We start from the raw sequence: 16447 nt of genomic DNA, 5'->3' as shown, positions 1-16447 counted from the left end.
AAACTATGTACATTTAGTGTCTGGAAGGAAGAACATGTTTATGTTAGCATAAAAATGCTCGTTTTATATTCTATAAATAGCCCTGCCAGTCTGACATAATTTAGCATATTTGCGCATGCGTGCTTTTTCATACGTTGCGCGTTCCAACTGGAGTTTCTTCAAGTTTTGGGTGAATAAGGGTTCGCGGTAAACTCTGCAACTCTGCCAGGGCGAAGAATGCATTTTCTCACTCATAAAAAACTCATCTTCAAAACTGTTCAGTTTCATGGGTATTTTATGTCATAAAAACATATTTTTTAGATTAGCGTTTTATATGTATTCCGCAATTTCCCGTTGTTTAGCTCCACGCTTTCAGCTCGGGGGAAGTATTGGCGGTCGGCCCCCAGCGGATTGAACCGTCCCGTCATTCCTCGCGTGGCCAACGGCTCTCTACCGACTGCTCATTGAATTACAGTCCGCAGCTTGTTCGGCTCGGTTTTACGGAGTGATCCGCGGAGATCCGGGCCATACCGACCCAACAAACACCGCCACACCGTCCGGGCTTCTGCTGGTCGTCCGGCGTGCCGCTCCTGGACTCGCTGGCTGAATATTGTCGGGGAAGAACGGCAGAGCTTGTACCCAGCGATGATGGAGCTGGAGTCGGCCTGTAGCCGAGGCGACCCGGGGACTCCCGGGGACTCGCTTCAGCCGCAGACCCCGAGCCGGCACGAGAAGAGCCTGGGCCTGCTCACCACCAAGTTTGTGACCCTGCTGCAGGAGGCGAAGGACGGGGTCCTGGACCTGAAGGCGGTGGGTCTTTGTCAGTTAGCACATGTCACAACCTTAGCATTAGCTCCAGCTATCTGCAGGCTGCTTTCAATGAATTATACACTTTAGCTCATAGCTTTCAACTTTAGCTGCGGTTTTTTTTGTTTCTCGTTTGAGCCAAACCGGCGCGGTTCCGCGGGACTGTCGGAGCTTTCCGGGCCGGAATCCCGGTGTTAGCCCGGAGTGACGTTTGAAAACACCGGGTAACTTGTCAGGCTCTGCCCCCTGCAGATTCAAAGTGTGGAAAGTGGGTCAGCTTTTGTCTCCTCAGCCGAAGCTGCAGCAGCAGGTTTCCTCTTCCTCAGGGATGAAGGCTTTGTCTCTGGAGGACACGTCTTCAGTCGTTATTCTCCACTAATTACTCAAAAGCATAGAAACTAAGAGAGTTAAAACCCTGAAAGCTCTGGTTGGTGCTGATCAGACTCCGGAATAAAGCAGGTAGCTGCTCCTGTCAGGCTGTGGGGTTTAAGAACAAAATACTCACTTTTTAACCTTTAAGTCAGAAACCTGCAGGTTGTTGTGAAGCTATAACGTCTAGGAAGAATACAGTTTTAGTTGTTTGTTTATACATGATTAAATGTCACTTAAAAAATAATTTCTCACTTTCATACAGACATGTTCACTGGGATAAAACGGTAAAATGAACTGATTATTACAGTTACGCTGTTCTGCAAACTGTGACCCTTTAACAACTTTGACTAAAGCATTTTTGAATGAACCGTTTTTAAATATACATTAATTTATGACCATCACTTTTTCCAGCAGTCTCTGTAAGTCTGCTGCTGTTTTTATTTGTAAATAATCTGCTGATTATATATTCATGTATGTCTTGCAAACGTTTACTTTCCAAATTATTCCACTCTGTAGCACATTTCTTTGAATCAGTTTCTATTTTTTAATAATTACATACTTATTTTTCTTATGCTGTAAATGTGTCCTTGCTGGTCAGCCTCTTATTATTATTGTTATTATTATTATTACTATTTGCATATTTTTAGCTGTCTTGTGAACATTCACGTTCCCACTGACCTTTGCACTGTGACACCTGGATTTTCCAGCAGAAAGAAACTTTATTTTCAATATAACAACACATCCAGGCGTTATCGGTTTTTAATGGAATAATTTCATTAAATTTACACATCAGAATGACACTAAAAGTATTAATAATATTTTAAATCAATGTTTTATTTATTTTTTTTTACTAAATATTTCTTCCAAAATATCATCAACTCGTACAAGAAGATATTTCTGTCTTCCTTTTGGATTTTTCCCCCTTTTCTTTTAAAATAATATATTTATAATAATATATTTCCTATAGTTGATATCAATGAATATGCTAATTTGACTGAGAGCAACTGAGAAATGGCTCCTTGGACTGGAAACATTGCATTTAGAATAAAATTATATTTATTTATTGTTGGTTTGATTTTCACACTCTGATCTAGACAAACATGTAGATTAATCATTAACTAAACATTATTGTTTGTAAATACTTATCATTTTATGAAATGTCCCCCGACTGCCCCCTGAATGTCCCCTGAATATAAGTGAAGGAGAGATGTAGCCAGCTGACTGGCAGTGCACAGCAGTGCTCTCTCACTTTCAGCAGAAATCTCTCCTCAGCTTTATGCTGAAACTGTGAATTAGCAGAAAAGAACTTTCACTTCTGGCTTCTGAAAGATGGAGGAAGAGAAACATGACGCTGTAATTGTAACGTTTGAAATAAACCTGGTTTGGTCTCAGGGTCCCGGTTCAGGAAACGATTGGGTCGGTCTGCTGGTTCTAGTCGATTCAGAACAGAAACATGTGAAACTCTGCAGCGGCACAGGCTCGTCGTCTCTATCTGTGAAGGAAGGAAGCGGGAGCCCGAGCATGATGCTGCCTTTACACCCCGTTTTCTCCGCAGGCTGCAGACACTCTGGCCGTACGGCAGAAACGACGCATCTATGACATCACTAACGTCCTGGAGGGAATCGGTCTGATCGAGAAGAAGTCCAAGAACAGCATCCAGTGGAAGTAAGTTTCCCTCATTTCTCCTGGATGAATCTGCAGCGCCCCCTGGAACTGAACAACTATATTACATCAAGTCATATAAAAGAATAAAATGTTTCAGTTAACAACCAGTCCATGGCTGCCAGCAGGGAACATGGTTTATGTTTTTATGGCTTTTCAAGGGAAAAGTTGGACCAAGATTAAAATGAATTAAAGCAGTGCCGTGAAAACATCAATGATTTCATGTAATTATTATTTATTCTTCTACTCATACTGTAATAAACAATAAAAACTTAGATCAGAACTAACGCTGACAAATAAGAAAACGATGTTAAAGCAGAAATACATAACGTTATTAATAATAACATTAATAGATTAGATGGTAAAGTTTGACACTGACGTCTCTGTGTGTCTCTGCATGACCACGCGCTGATGGTGCGTTTAAGGGGCGTGGGACCAGGCTGCAACACCAGGGAGATTGCAGACAAGCTGATGGAGCTGAAAGCCGAGCTGGACGATCTGGCGCTGCGGGAGAACGAGCTGGACCAGCAGAAGGTCTGGGTCCAGCAGAGCATCAAGAACGTCACCGACGACTCCGGGAACAGCCCATATCCTTCTGGACCCGAACAGAACCACCGGAACCGGGCTTACCAAGTTTAACTAAACCTCCAGTCAGCTGGTTTTGCTGATAAACTGTCTGAAAACGACATTTAGAGTTTTATCTTTCTTTCTGACGGAGTTTTTATATTTTAGTTAAAATTTTTGTTCTGTACACTAAAACTGTCTCAGTGCTGCCCTCTGTGCTGATCGGTGGTACTGCAGTGTCTCAGTGCTGCCCTCTGTGCTGATCGGTGGTACTGCAGTGTCTCAGTGCTGCCCTCTGTGCTGATCGGTGGTACTGCAGTGTCTCAGTGCTGCCCTCTGTGCTGATCGGTGGTACTGCAGTGTCTCAGTGCTGCCCTCTGTGCTGATCGGTGGTACTGCAGTGTCTCAGTGCTGCCCTCTGTGCTGATTGGTGGTACTGCAGTGTCTCAGTGCTGCCCTCTGTGCTGATCGGTGGTACTGCAGTGTCTCAGTGCTGCCCTCTGTGCTGATCGGTGGTACTGCAGTGTCTCAGTGCTGCCCTCTGTGCTGATCGGTGGTACTGCAGTGTCTCAGTGCTGCCCTCTGTGCTGATCGGTGGTACTGCAGTTGGATTCTGCTGCAGAGCAGAATCATCAGCCTCCAAATGTCCTGATGACGACTTCATTCCGCTCTGCTTCCTCAGATTAGAATTAATAATAATAATAATAAATATGAACATCCTGAGCAGGAAACCTTTCAGAATAAAAGCTGTCAGTGTATTATCTGCTTGTTGCTCGGACCGACCTTAACGCTCTCATACGATGGCCTACGTAAAGCACGAAGACCTCTGTGGAGCGTTTAAAGGTAAAACTGTCTGGAGAACATTTATGTTCATTGTACCTGCTGGCTGTCTCTCATGACCTTTGACCCTGCAGGGGACACTCTACTGGCCATCCGGGCCCCCATTGGGACGCAGCTGGAGGTTCCTGTACCAGAACTGGTAAGTAGCTATGATTATGACCCAGTCGGGTCAGAGCCAGGGTAACCGTGTGTGCGTGTGTGTGCGCAGGTCCTTAATGGACAGAGGAAGTACCAGATCCGTCTGAAGAGTACCTCTGGACCCATCGAGGTTCTCCTGGTCAATAAGGACCCGTCCAGCGCCGCTCCGGTGGTTCTGCCCGTCCCGCCTCCTGATGACATCCTGCACAGCCTGCCGGCGCCGACGGCGACCCAGACGACCCCCCAGGCTCCAAAGGTCCTCACCTCACACTGGACAGGAAATACATTAGAAAAAGTCTTTGTGGTCCCTCGGTGGACCGATCCGGGTCGGCCTTCCCCTCTCTGGGTCCAGAACCACAGCTCTCTCCCAGACCAACCCAGCACCCTGTGCAGCAATAAACCTGATTGGTTCGGCTTCCAGGGGAATCGGAGCGTTCTCAGGCTGCAGGCCGAACGTCGCATTTTATCCGACATACGACTGAAAGAGTCAGTGAACGCATCGCATCCCAACCCCACCTCTCCGGGTCAGAACCGGGTCAGAAGCTGCAGTCGATGCTCCACTAAGGGCTGCTGCTGTTGGCTGTTAGCTTTGCTCTTCTAAATGATTATTTTAATAATGTATTGATAATTGTGATGGTTTATCGAATAAATCAGTAAAATAAATGTCGGGTGGAGGATCTGCTGGTGAATCCTGCTGGGGGAAACGTGGCGCCATGTTGGACTCCGAGCTGCTTCTGGTTCAGAGACAAAAGGATGGAAACGTTTCTGTTGCATCTGATCCGTCTGCAGCAGCATGACATGACATTTCCTCTCGCCTGCAGCTCTGCAAGCCGCGTCCAGCGATAAAACCAGCCGCAGCAACGCCGGGCGCCGCAGCAACGCCGGGCGCCGCAGCAACGCCGGGCGCCGCAGCTGCAGGTAACCAAAACTTGAACTGGAGTGTTTGCATGTTAGATTTTCTCTAAATGAGGCAGTCATTAGAAACTAGATTTGGGTTATCAGCTTTAATAAAATAATGAAATGCAGGTTTGGGTGAATTAAAACTGCTTTATAGTCAGTTATTATGATATTAAAAATGCATACAGGGTGGCTGTTAAAAGATGAATGTTTTGTTTTGTGTCTCTTATTTGTCTTTTGAAATGTTGAGCTTTTAATAAAACTTCGGTCGTCATCAGCCACTCCATGCAGCCGTGCCTCATTTGTCTCCTTCTTGAATCAAAGTTGGGGCCAGAAATGGCCCCCCAACCGCACTTTGGACACCGCTGGCTTAAAGTACAACTAACACCACTGAGAAACATGTTTTAGATTTCATGTGTTTTCCATATTTCTCCCTCTGTGTGTTTGGCCTCAGATGCGAGCGCTCAGCTCAGCACCGCGGCAGACTGTGCTGCAGCGGTTCCGCAGCAGCTGCAGTCCTCCGCCTCCCTGGACGGTTCTGCTTCCTCGGCCGGATTCCAGCCCGTCAAGTCGGATCCGTCTGAGCGTGAGTCTCTGGGATAATTATTCATAATGATGCTGATTAATGTGCTGAAGTGTGCGGCTGACTTGAGCTCTGATGTTTCTCCAGTTTTGGATTTTCCCAAAGAGCTTTCTGAAATGTTTGACCCGACTAAAGGTGAGTTCAGCTCCGCTGCCAGATAACCTGAATGTCTGATCTTCATAGCCATTTCTAAATGTTTGATATTAATAACCATCTGCTGTTTTCTGCCTGCAGAGATGATGCCTGGAGACCTGCTGGAGGACCTGATGTCGTCAGAAGGTATCCTGACGTTCCGACGCTCCATGAAGCTCCGTCTTCTTTCTCACCAACTAAACGCTTTCAGTCGTGAAACAGAAACTAGAAATCGGGTTGTGTTTTCCTTCATCGACAGGATAATGATTATTAAAACGGACGTTTCAGTAGCAGGTTACCATGGTAACGGCTGTGTCAGTTTGGCGGCTTAATCTTTCGCAGCCTGAACCCAACAGGAAACGTTTTTCAAAATAAAATGAAAGTTGGAAGAATTTCAAACGTCAGGAGACAAAATTTGATCCAAACAAAAGAATTTATAATATTCTGCATCAAGATGAACTTTGACCTCTGTTCAGGCCCAATTAGAAACACATTCAGCTGGGAGAAGATCAGGAGCGGCTGCTGGCGCATGGAGACACTGGGAATACTGGGAAACATCCCACTGGGAACACAGATGGGGCCCTTTGGGTCGGGTCGGGTCCGGCTGCGTGCTCCGGACGTTGCTCCCCTGAACGGACCGGTCCAGACCTGCAGAACCTGAACCACCAGGAAGGATCCAGCTGCCGGAAACCTGCAGCGGTGGAACCAGAACCCGGATGTGCGGACGCCTTCGGGCGGTTCTCAGACGATGCGTCGCCATGGCAACCCGGCCCTTGCAGCAGAACTCTGATTTTCTGTTTGTCTCCTGAACGTTTTCCAGGTTTCATTTCCTTCTAAAGAACGTTTCGGGATTCTGGATGTAAAAACGTTTTTGCTTCGCTGTGAGACGCTGTGTTCTGATTTTAGATGGTTCTGACCTCTGACCTCTGGCTCCTTTAACCGTTCTGCCGTTCCCCCTCAGTGTTCTCGCCTCTCCTCCGCCTGTCACCTCCGCCCAGCGACCATGACTACATCTACAACCTGGACGAGACCGAGGGCCTCTGTGACCTGTTCGACGTCCCCATCCTTAACCTCTGACCCCGTCTGGCCCGCCTTCAGCCTCCTGCGGCGCTGCTGCGGCCTCCATCTGCGCCTCCTTCAGCTCCATGTACAGAAAACAGCCGGAAACTTTGAGCTTTTCCAAGGAAAAAGAGTCAAAACTATATTTTTTGCATTGTTGTGTACAAAGACTGATGTGTGTGTGTGTGTGTGTGTGTGTGGACCTTTTGTACTGAAGAATCTCGGAGCGTCTCCTGGGAACCAGAAGATCCGGGTTCTGGGCCCGAACCGGCCTGGTCCTCCTTGTACATAGAGAATATATATTTTGTGATAGCGGCGAACGATGCTTTATCATTTCTGCAGTTGGAACATAGAAAGTGACAAACTGTTCCCAGGAATCATGCAGCTTGGTCTCAATCCAGTCCTCCCAGTCTTCCCATTTTAACCAGTCAAATGTTAGTTGCAAGTCAAACAAGAAATTCATGTAAAAATGTGATCAGATTAAAATGACTGGGTTTTAAGGTTCTGTAAGGGATTTTTGAAGCCTCCAGGGTAATGTTGAGCAGAATAATGATAAATATAAAGTTTTAACGCTGACCTTTCATCTCTGTATGTTTCTGTCTCGTCCATAAACTCTTTTAAATCTGGCCTCTGGTTCTTCTCAAATGATTCGGATCAAGTTTCTGATGGCTCCGGTAATTCTCCAGTGAAGATCCGTTTTCCTGGACTGCTGGATGAAAGTATCCTTCTGGAGATGTTCTTCTGTTCTGGCCGGGTTCTGGGTTGGAACGGACCCGGGTTCTGGCCACTGCTGGGTAGAGAGCATGAAAACGAGTAGGTATCATACAGACTGATCAAAACATCAAGATTTAAATCATCAGATGGACCAAAATATAAAGTGTAAAATTTTTGGTATTTTAACAAATCATATAAATAATTACCAAAGAAAGTTTTTAAAATATGCAACTAAAACAAACTGCAGGTCTGGTGACTTTTTGTGAAAACAAGTTTATTCAGGCGGTGAAGCTACAGGTAGTAAAAATACTCCTAAAAGTAGCTACGGTACTTTCCAAAAGTTACTCATTACTACCTCACTCTGGTTCTGACTGAGTTCTGGGTTGTAATGGATCCGGGTTCTGATCATCAGCGGTATCGGTGAGTGGATCCGACCAGGAACAGAACCGGAAGCGTTTACACCAACTGATCCCATTGAAACAGCTGGACTGTTTTACTTTATTGACGGAATAAAGTTCATATAAACATTCAGAACCGTGTCAGGACAAGCAGCGCGGTTTCTATGGAAACCCGATTATTGAAAACACCATTAAGCTTTTTCTTCTCTTGCATCGTTTTTTTTAACTCGGATTATATTTTTTTCTTGATTTTTTTAAAAAGAAAAAAATAAATAAATACCAGCAGGGGGCAGCAGTGATCAAGCTCGTTATAAACTAAATCTGTTGTCAAAGTTTCTTACAAAGTAAAGCTGCTTTCTAAATGTGCGTTGGAATATCAGCATAAATGACTAGAATAATGTTTTATTACTTGGTTCTTTTTCCTTTCCTCAAAAACTACTTTATACATTTTAATAAGGACAGCACAATATGTTTATGTGAACCGCATATCTGTTGCATTTTTACCATATCAATATATATAATATATAATAATAAACCTCTAGTGATTTAAATGCATTTTATGCAGAGGTCGGTAGAAATGAGTTACATTTATTGTATAAATGTAACTCATTTAATCAAAAGCCCGTCTTAGTCTTAAAAATACTTTTAAGACTAATATAATATTAGTAATGACTCTGATCAGTCGCCTTTTTGCCAAATACTTTTTGTTTTCACTTTTAGTGGAGTAAAATCTGATGAAGTAGTAATACTCTTAACGGGTGCAGTATTTGGCTTCTCTGATTTTTTTATTTCTGATTTTATTATTGAACTTCAACATTAAAGAGTGAAGAAATATTAAAAGCACTTTATTGTTATAAACTGAGAGAATCAAACCATGCAGGCCTTGTTCAGTGAGTCTGTTTCTATTGCAGTAAAATAATCGGACCGGTCATCCTGTTTTTATTCAGATTTAGATCCTGAGTTAGTCCACTTTTATTGTGAAAACCCTAAACCGGAAACGGCACCGTAATCCTGCAGTTAACACCCAGACCGACCCAAAGTGAAGTGCTCGACTGCTGCCAACCCGGAACTTTTTGACCCGTTAGTAATCCCAGAAGACGGGGGTTCTGGAGCTTCCCGTCGGTTCCGTGTTGGTTCGGTTGGCAGGTCCAGCTTTCCAGACCCGTCTGGTTCCGCCCGGAGGAAAAGCCAAGGAGCGGCTCCGATGTTCTCCGAGTGACCGCGGCGGTTCCCGTAGGACAGCAGAAGTTTTCAGAGCAGGTAAGAGGAGCCGAACCGAGCCGCCAGAACCCGGTTCTGCTCGCTGCTGGATGGACAATAAAGTTCTGGACAGAAACACGGAGGAAGGCAGGGGGGCAGAGAGGTGAAAGGTCACAATCTGGTAACTTTCAGCTGAGTTTGGTTCTTCCAGCTCCTGTCTGAGTGAAGTGCTCTGGTTAGAGTGTGTGTGTGTCAGGGTGTGTGTGTGTGTGTGTGTGTCAGGGTGTGTGTGTGTGTGTGTGTGTCAGGGTGTGTGTGTGTGTGTGTGTCAGGGTGTGTGTGTGTGTGTGTGTCAGGGTGTGTGTGTTGTGTGTGTGTGTCAGGGTGTGTGTGTTTGTGTGTGTGTGTCAGGGTGTGTGTGTGTGTGTGTGTGTCAGGGTGTGTGTGTGTGTGTGTGTGTGTCAGGGTGTGTGTGTGTGTGTGTGTGTGTCAGGGTGTGTGTGTGTGTGTGTGTGTCAGGGTGTGTGTGTGTGTGTGTGTGTCAGGGTGTGTGTGTGTGTGTGTGTGTCAGGGTGTGTGTGTGTGTGTGTGTGTCAGGGTGTGTGTGTGTGTGTGTGTGTCAGGGTGTGTGTGTGTGTGTGTGTGTCAGGGTGTGTGTGTTTGTGTGTGTGTGTCAGGGTGTGTGTGTGTGTGTGTGTGTCAGGGTGTGTGTTTGTGTGTGTGTGTCAGGGTGTGTGTGTGTGTGTGTGTGTCAGGGTGTGTGTGTTTGTGTGTGTGTGTCAGGGTGTGTGTGTGTGTGTGTGTGTGTCAGGGTGTGTGTTTGTGTGTGTGTGTCAGGTTAGGAATGTCAGGCAGCTCCAACCCTCCTGCTCCTCCTGGGTTTAATGAAGCAGAACCTCCCCGTTTAAACTGAGATCCAGTTTAGTTAGTCAGTCCAGTTCATCCCAGTTCATTGGTCTGGCTCGTTCCTCCTCAGCAAGCATGTGGCCACAGTGGAAAGGAAGACCTTGAAACCCATCAGAACCAGAACCTGGATCAGGTGTCATAGAGGAGAACCCGGGGAACCTGACGTCTGATCACATTCTGACTGAAACGTGATTAATGTCAAGAAACGACTTGATGTTTTTTACAAAAATCTGCTGGTGGGACACTTTGAACATTTCCCCCCCAGGCTACACCTGTGGCTAGCCCCCATGTGTAGCTAAAGGTGGGGCGTGGCTACACATGGGGGGCGTGGCTACATCGAGGGGGCGTGGCTATGCCTCCAAAGAAGACCATGGCCTTCTTTAATAAATATAGTAAAAGTTTTCTTCTTCAATCAAGATATGAACATAAAACCCAGCAAATTATTACATAAACAAATAATAAATATATCAAATGTTGTAGAGTTCACTCTGATTTGATCCAAAACATAATTTACCTGAACCAGAAACGGAGAGAAACTGATCAGAGTCCTAATATTTCCACCTGGTGCCAGAAAGACCCAAGATCCTTTGTGCAGTCGGGCCGAGTTCAGAATCATCTGGCTAATGATCTGTTTGGCGGAAGTTGAGCTTCTGTTTGGACTCTGACTCCAGCAGGAGGCGGAGCTTCAGCTGCTGCTCTGCTGCAGGTTTCAGCAACATGGAGGACAAGCCCGGACCGGCGGCGGCACGCCGAGAAACACGCTGCAGAGCCGTTGGTTCCGGTCCTGGTCCTGGTTCTGCTACTGGTCCTGGTCTTGGTTTTGGACTCTAAACGGATCAGATTCTAGTGGATGAATTGTCTCCTCTTCAGAGGACTGGAGTTTCCAGAGGTTCTGTTCACAGATCAGAACCGGGCCGTCTGGGTAGAATGGTTCTCACAACAACAGCAAGCTCACACACAGAGCGGTCCGGTTGGTTCAGTCTGAGCAGATCCAGCGATGATGGACTGGGTCAGGTCCACAGATACCCAGCCAGAGTTCCCTCCTACAGCCGGGTCAGAACCAGAACCTTTTGGACCCACCTGTTGATGGGGTTCAACGGCTCCCTCTGTGTGTGAGAGAGAGGCCGTGTTTAGGTTTCTCAGTTTTACTCACAGAACCAGAAATAGAGAAAAACAGGAACTGGTTCTGATGGGTTCATTCTGAAAGTGATAGCCGCCTCTGCTGAGGCGCTACCGGGTCGGTTCTGACTGCTGTCGGTCCCAATAGAACCAGCAGAACCAGTGGCTTACTCTATGGGTTGGATCAGTGCACAGCGGGTCCAGTTAGTTCCTGTGTGGTTCACAGTCAGATGGTTCTGGTTCTGGTTCTGCCCGACCTCCCAGAGTGAAGTGTGTGTTTTCTTGTAATTGCTACTAGCTCTAGACTAGAGGACCACTTTCACAACATTTACCAACAAAGTGAGGTCATGTATGGAAAGTGAGGACGTTTCCTGGTCCTCACTACTTTTCCAGTTCTACTGGTTTGATTTAAAAGTCTGGGTAAGTTAAGTTCTGGTTCTGGTTCTTGTTAGGGAAAATTGTCTGGGTTAGGCATTCAGTTACTAAAATGAATGGAAATCAATATAAAGTCCAGAAGTGCATCAATCTAATATCAATAGGGCTGCGCCGATTGCAGTTTTCTAGTCGATCATCGATCTTTAAAACGCCTGACCTGCCAATCCTGATTTTGGCCGATACCATTTTTTTTGTCTGAAATGTCGCTAAATATAGCAAGAAAGTTGCTGAGTTGGCAACAGTGGGGTTACTATGGTTACTGCAAACATGCAGATATGACCTGGGGCTGAAATGGTTCTAATTGAACTGATTGAACAGATTAAAGTTGTTCTTCTATGTTTGACCAAATCTGTGAAACTGTAGGAGTATTTAATACATGAAATAAATTAATAATTCTGTACATTTATGTCTGCAAAAAGAAAGAAACGTTTAAGTAATTTCTACTGTTTTGGATTGATATCGATACTAATCGTCAGATATCGGAAGTGAAAGCAGTGGATCGGTGCATCACTAACAGAGTCCTCTCTTTGGTTAGAAGTAGGGGTGCACCAATTGCAGTTTTCTGGCTGATACCAATTTTTCTTGTCTGAAATGTTGCTCAACAACAAGAAAGTTGTTGAGTGGACAACGGTGTGGTCACTATTGCTAATTGTAAATGTGCAGACATAACTTGGAGCGCCGGTCTGTCAGTCAAACCTTCCTCACCGGAGAGCAAAAGAAGACAGTGGTTGATTCTTAAACCTTTGCCAAGCTAGATAAGATCAGTGGACAAGATCAGCTTCACATGTAGAAATCGGCCGATCACCGATCTCCCAAAATTAAGGTAATTGGCACCGATAAATCGGTGCACCCCTAGTTAGAAGTCCAAGCCAGAAATGGTCCTCACAACAACAGCAAGCTCATACACACAGAGCGGTCCGGTTCAGTCTGAGCAGACCCAGGGATGATGGATCGGGTTGGGTCCACACACACACACAGCCAGCCGGAACTCCTCCGGCAGGCTGTGTGTGTGTGTGTTGCGGTGTGTGTATAGGCCTGTGTTGTCTCTTCTCATCATGTCGTACCGTCTCCGTTTCTCCTCCAGGTTGCGAGGCGTGCAGAGCGTAGCGGCCATCATGCCGCAGCAGAAGGACATCGTGAGGATCGCCATCCAGATGCCGGGGGCATACCCGCAGCTCATCCAGCTGGACCAGGTAGCCTCCGTCCGCCATGTTGGCGTCTCACCGAGCCCAGTCAAGTTCACAGGGTGTGAATACTTTCTGCTGTAGAGCTTTGACCAGCAGGTCAGAGTCTCCCGTCTCCTGATTGGCTGCTAGACCAGGACTCACTTCCAGGCCTCTAGGCCTCATGATGTCATCAGTCAGGTCATGATGTCATCAGTCTTCCTGAGGAGATTGAACTGTTTGGTTCTGCTGTGTTGGACCAGACGACATGTCAAGAACCTGCAGGGCAGGTGGAGAACCGCCGGTCCAGATGAGGTCCGATTCAGCTCTAATCCAGAATAATCTGGATGGGCCGGAATGAGCAGCAGCTTAGTCTGGGTTTGTTTGCATCCGAGCTGGTTCTGATTAGAACGGGTCGGGCTGTGTGAGGTTTTCCTCTGGTGGCGGTGAAGTTTTACATGCTGAAGGTTCTGACTGGTTCTGTTGTGCTTGCAGAAAAAGCCTCTGTCTGCGGTCATCAAGGAGGTCTGTGACGGGTAAGTTCTGTTCTGGTCCGGTTCTAACCTCTTTGAATAATAATAATAAAAATCCAGATATTCTAAAGCAGATGTCACCCGACTGAAACCTGCATCTAGTTTTTACCTGGAAAACGTCGAAACAACGTGAGCCAGACGGACGGTTCAGATTGACTAAACTCTGACCACAGTAATCTGCATGTGCAGATCTAGATAAATTTAGATTTATATTTAGATATAAATCTAGATATATCTAGATTTATATCTAAATATAAAGTTTAACCTCCTTACCTTATATCTCGTTAAACCAAGAAAACTTTCTTGTTTATAAAGCAAAAAACGCTTTAATATGCAGGGTTTCCCCCAGTGTAACATAAGCCTGGCGGGCTGCCATGCTTTACTAGCTGCATTAGCTCTGGTTGTGCAGCTCTACGTGAACCTTAGGAATAACTTGTAGTGGCTTTCAGAGGAGCGTTGAGCGAGAGGTGAGAATGATTTATAATTGTAGACAAAGAAATTTGCACGGCTTTTCCATCTCAACTCGCTGCCCAGCGTGTGGCGCTGTCTGCCCTGTAAAGTTCATGTGTGTGTCCCGGTTGGTTAGCGGTTAACTAACCGGCGCTAACCTCATCATGCAGGTTCAGCCGGTGAGGAGTTTTCGCCTCGTAGTCACGCTTCACGCTGGTTTTATATTATTTTATTATTATTTTTCCGGTTACACGATGCATCAAATCATACCAAATGTTTTGTCCACTTAGTCAGACAGAGTTAATGCGTCCAGCCGCGCGGAGATCTGAGAAACTCGTCCCATAAACTGGAGCAACCAAAACAGTTTCTGTGTCTCTTGTTAAAAACTCAACAGACAGAAATGTTAGAGCTGCTAAAGCCACATTAGCATTAAATTAAATCTCAGTTTGTTGCTCATCTCTGCTCAGTGCAGCAGATTGAACTCATCCTGCAGGGCCGGTCCAAGGCTGCATGAGGCCTGGGGCAGAATCTGACCTAGGGGCCCCTCTTGCTGCTAAAACCATCAGCACCTCTAACAGCTTCTGGGTTGGATTTAATCTGGGAGAGAGAGAGTAGATTAACTGGCCAACCTGAAAACAATCAGTTATAATTACAGTTTACTAATTTGTATTTGTGAACAAACAGCTTAAAGTCAAAGATTAAACTCACAGCATCAGATTGTTGCTATGGTAACACAGCAGTTTAACTATGAATATTGTTCTTTGAACTTTTATAAAGTAAACTTGCCAGCTCCTTAAAATCTTTTAAGACTAGTTCTGGGTTGAAATAGTTTCTCTGCGATGTTTTCCTGTAGCAAACAATAACCCAGTAATATTTTTACATTTTCTGTCTACTTAACATCTTTCAATACAAAAACACGGTGGACGCCCCGACCGCCTGCCGGGATGAGCAGGTTTGTCATTATAACGTAAAAGTTTCAGGTTAATGATTCATCCAGTTTTATTCAGTCTTTTCTCGCTCTAACACGTTACAGCAAAACCTAATAACGGGAAAATTTGTCATTAAAATGAGAAACTTGTTTTATGCTGTTGTGAGATGTAGAACTGTTCTTGTTTGAATGGTTTCTGCTCTCTGTAGCTGGAGGCGCTGACATTGTGTTCGTCCTCAGCTGGAACCTTCCGGGTCCCGATAACTACGCCCTGCAGTACGCCGATGGAGTCCAGATGTACATCACAGAGTCGGTCAGTCTCACCGTAGCGCCAACATGGCCGCTTCCTCTCACCGACCAAGGTCTCCTCCTCATCATCATCAGACCAGCTGACTCTAACGGCGCGAGATGATGATGAAGATGATGATGATGATGATGATGCTGCAGCTGGAGGAAGACGCGGGTTTCTGCTGGCAGATGTTACTGGTTCTGGGCTGAATCTGTGGATCCGACCAGACGTTTCGGTTCTGGAGCCACTGCAACATCTGCAGCGAAGAAACTTCCCGACTTCTCTCTGCTGAGACTTTTGCTTTTATTTCATTCTAAAAGTTATTTTAGTGATTTAATGAAGTGATGTGGACGGATGTCCGGCTGCAGCTGCACTAAACTCGTGCAGGTTCTGGTTAAACGCGGCGCTTTGTGCTTCCAGAACCGCCTGGACATCAAGAACGGCTGCATCCTGCGTCTGACCAAAGCCCCGGTGAGTCTGCCGGACCCGACTTTCTGAACTAATTCTGGAGAATCTGACCAATAATCTGGAAAGGTGATCTGTGATCTGAAGAACCAGATAGGTTCCGTCACCACTGGTCCTGTTCTAGTGGTTCTGGAGGTTCTGATGGTACTGTTGGTCCCGGTTGGGCCTGGTGGTTCTGTTCTCCTCTCAGAACTCTGCGAACGGTTTTGGTCGGATTTTCTATTCAGTTTAATCCGATGTCAGAATCCGGTCCAGAGTTCGACCCAGATCCTCCAAGAAGACTGACGGATTAGGAGGCCCGGCATTCAGAACCTCCCATGAACGGATCGGATCAGAACCGTAGCTGCATAGCGTTAGAACCGGAACCTGGCGGGCGCTGACCTCTAACCCGGTGTCCTGTGTTTGACCTCAGGGTCGCTGTGCCGACGACCTTCACAAGGGCATCCAGAGCGCGGACGGCGGCGTGCGCTGCGACTCGCTGAAGGAGCTGGCCGGCGTCTCGCGGGACGTGACCTTCGCTCAGGAGTTCATCAACCTGGACGGACACAACCTGCTGGTCCAGATCGTGGAGGACTCCAGAGAGTGAGTATGGACGTAATCTCGCCCCGTTCACCCTCATTTCCGGAACCAGGATCCTCACCTGGACCAGAACCGCTCCAATAGAACACCGACGGGTGGTCCATTAGAACCAGAACCAGGCCAGAGGTCGGGGTTCAAGACAAGAACCGCTGCTGACCCAGAGGAAAACAAAACCCACCTCAGACTGACCACAAGCTTCCTGATGATCCCAAAGACTTCTGGGAAATATTCTGAG

The 16447-nt window shown here is 46.2% G+C and overlaps 2 protein-coding genes and 1 long non-coding RNA gene across 5 annotated transcripts in view; 2 read left to right on the top strand and 1 right to left on the bottom strand.

Annotated features, from left to right (window-relative positions):
• Positions 1 to 311: 311 nt before the first annotated feature.
• On the top strand, positions 312 to 7659 carry e2f4 (E2F transcription factor 4). Its single transcript, XM_028030199.1, has 11 exons — positions 312 to 789; positions 2714 to 2823; positions 3246 to 3407; positions 4184 to 4227; positions 4299 to 4363; positions 4433 to 4618; positions 5184 to 5280; positions 5714 to 5845; positions 5930 to 5977; positions 6077 to 6121; positions 6936 to 7659. Exons 1-11 carry the CDS (start codon positions 625 to 627, stop codon positions 7049 to 7051), a joined length of 1170 nt encoding a protein of 389 aa, XP_027886000.1. The 5' UTR covers positions 312 to 624; the 3' UTR covers positions 7052 to 7659.
• A 41-nt stretch (positions 7660 to 7700) lies between these two features.
• LOC114152406 (uncharacterized) lies at positions 7701 to 12867 on the bottom strand. The gene is made up of 3 exons (XR_003597114.1): positions 10766 to 12867; positions 8103 to 9470; positions 7701 to 7823 (listed from the first exon to the last, which is right to left on the bottom strand). It is a non-coding gene; the product is annotated as an uncharacterized LOC114152406 (long non-coding RNA).
• elmo3 (engulfment and cell motility 3) overlaps positions 9269 to 16447 on the top strand; it is a 20448-nt gene continuing 13269 nt past the window's right edge. For 2 of the 3 annotated variants that reach the window (XR_003597104.1, XM_028030124.1), the window contains exons 1-6: positions 9269 to 9405; positions 12890 to 12998; positions 13464 to 13504; positions 15120 to 15192; positions 15589 to 15639; positions 16046 to 16215. Coding sequence is in view for 2 of the 3 variants with exons in the window: in XM_028030124.1 (XP_027885925.1) it covers positions 12921 to 12998; positions 13464 to 13504; positions 15120 to 15192; positions 15589 to 15639; positions 16046 to 16215 (413 nt within the window). In the remaining variant the exon portion in view is untranslated. Of the gene's footprint in view, positions 9406 to 12889; positions 13347 to 13463; positions 13505 to 15119; positions 15193 to 15588; positions 15640 to 16045; positions 16216 to 16447 lie in introns of those variants that run through there. The other variant, XM_028030130.1, reaches the window with a different exon arrangement.

The sequence above is a fragment of the Xiphophorus couchianus genome, chromosome 2 (genome assembly GCF_001444195.1).
Source record: "Xiphophorus couchianus chromosome 2, X_couchianus-1.0, whole genome shotgun sequence".
Classification (NCBI taxonomy): domain Eukaryota; kingdom Metazoa; phylum Chordata; class Actinopteri; order Cyprinodontiformes; family Poeciliidae; genus Xiphophorus; species Xiphophorus couchianus.
This window is presented reverse-complemented; position numbering and strand designations above follow the sequence as displayed.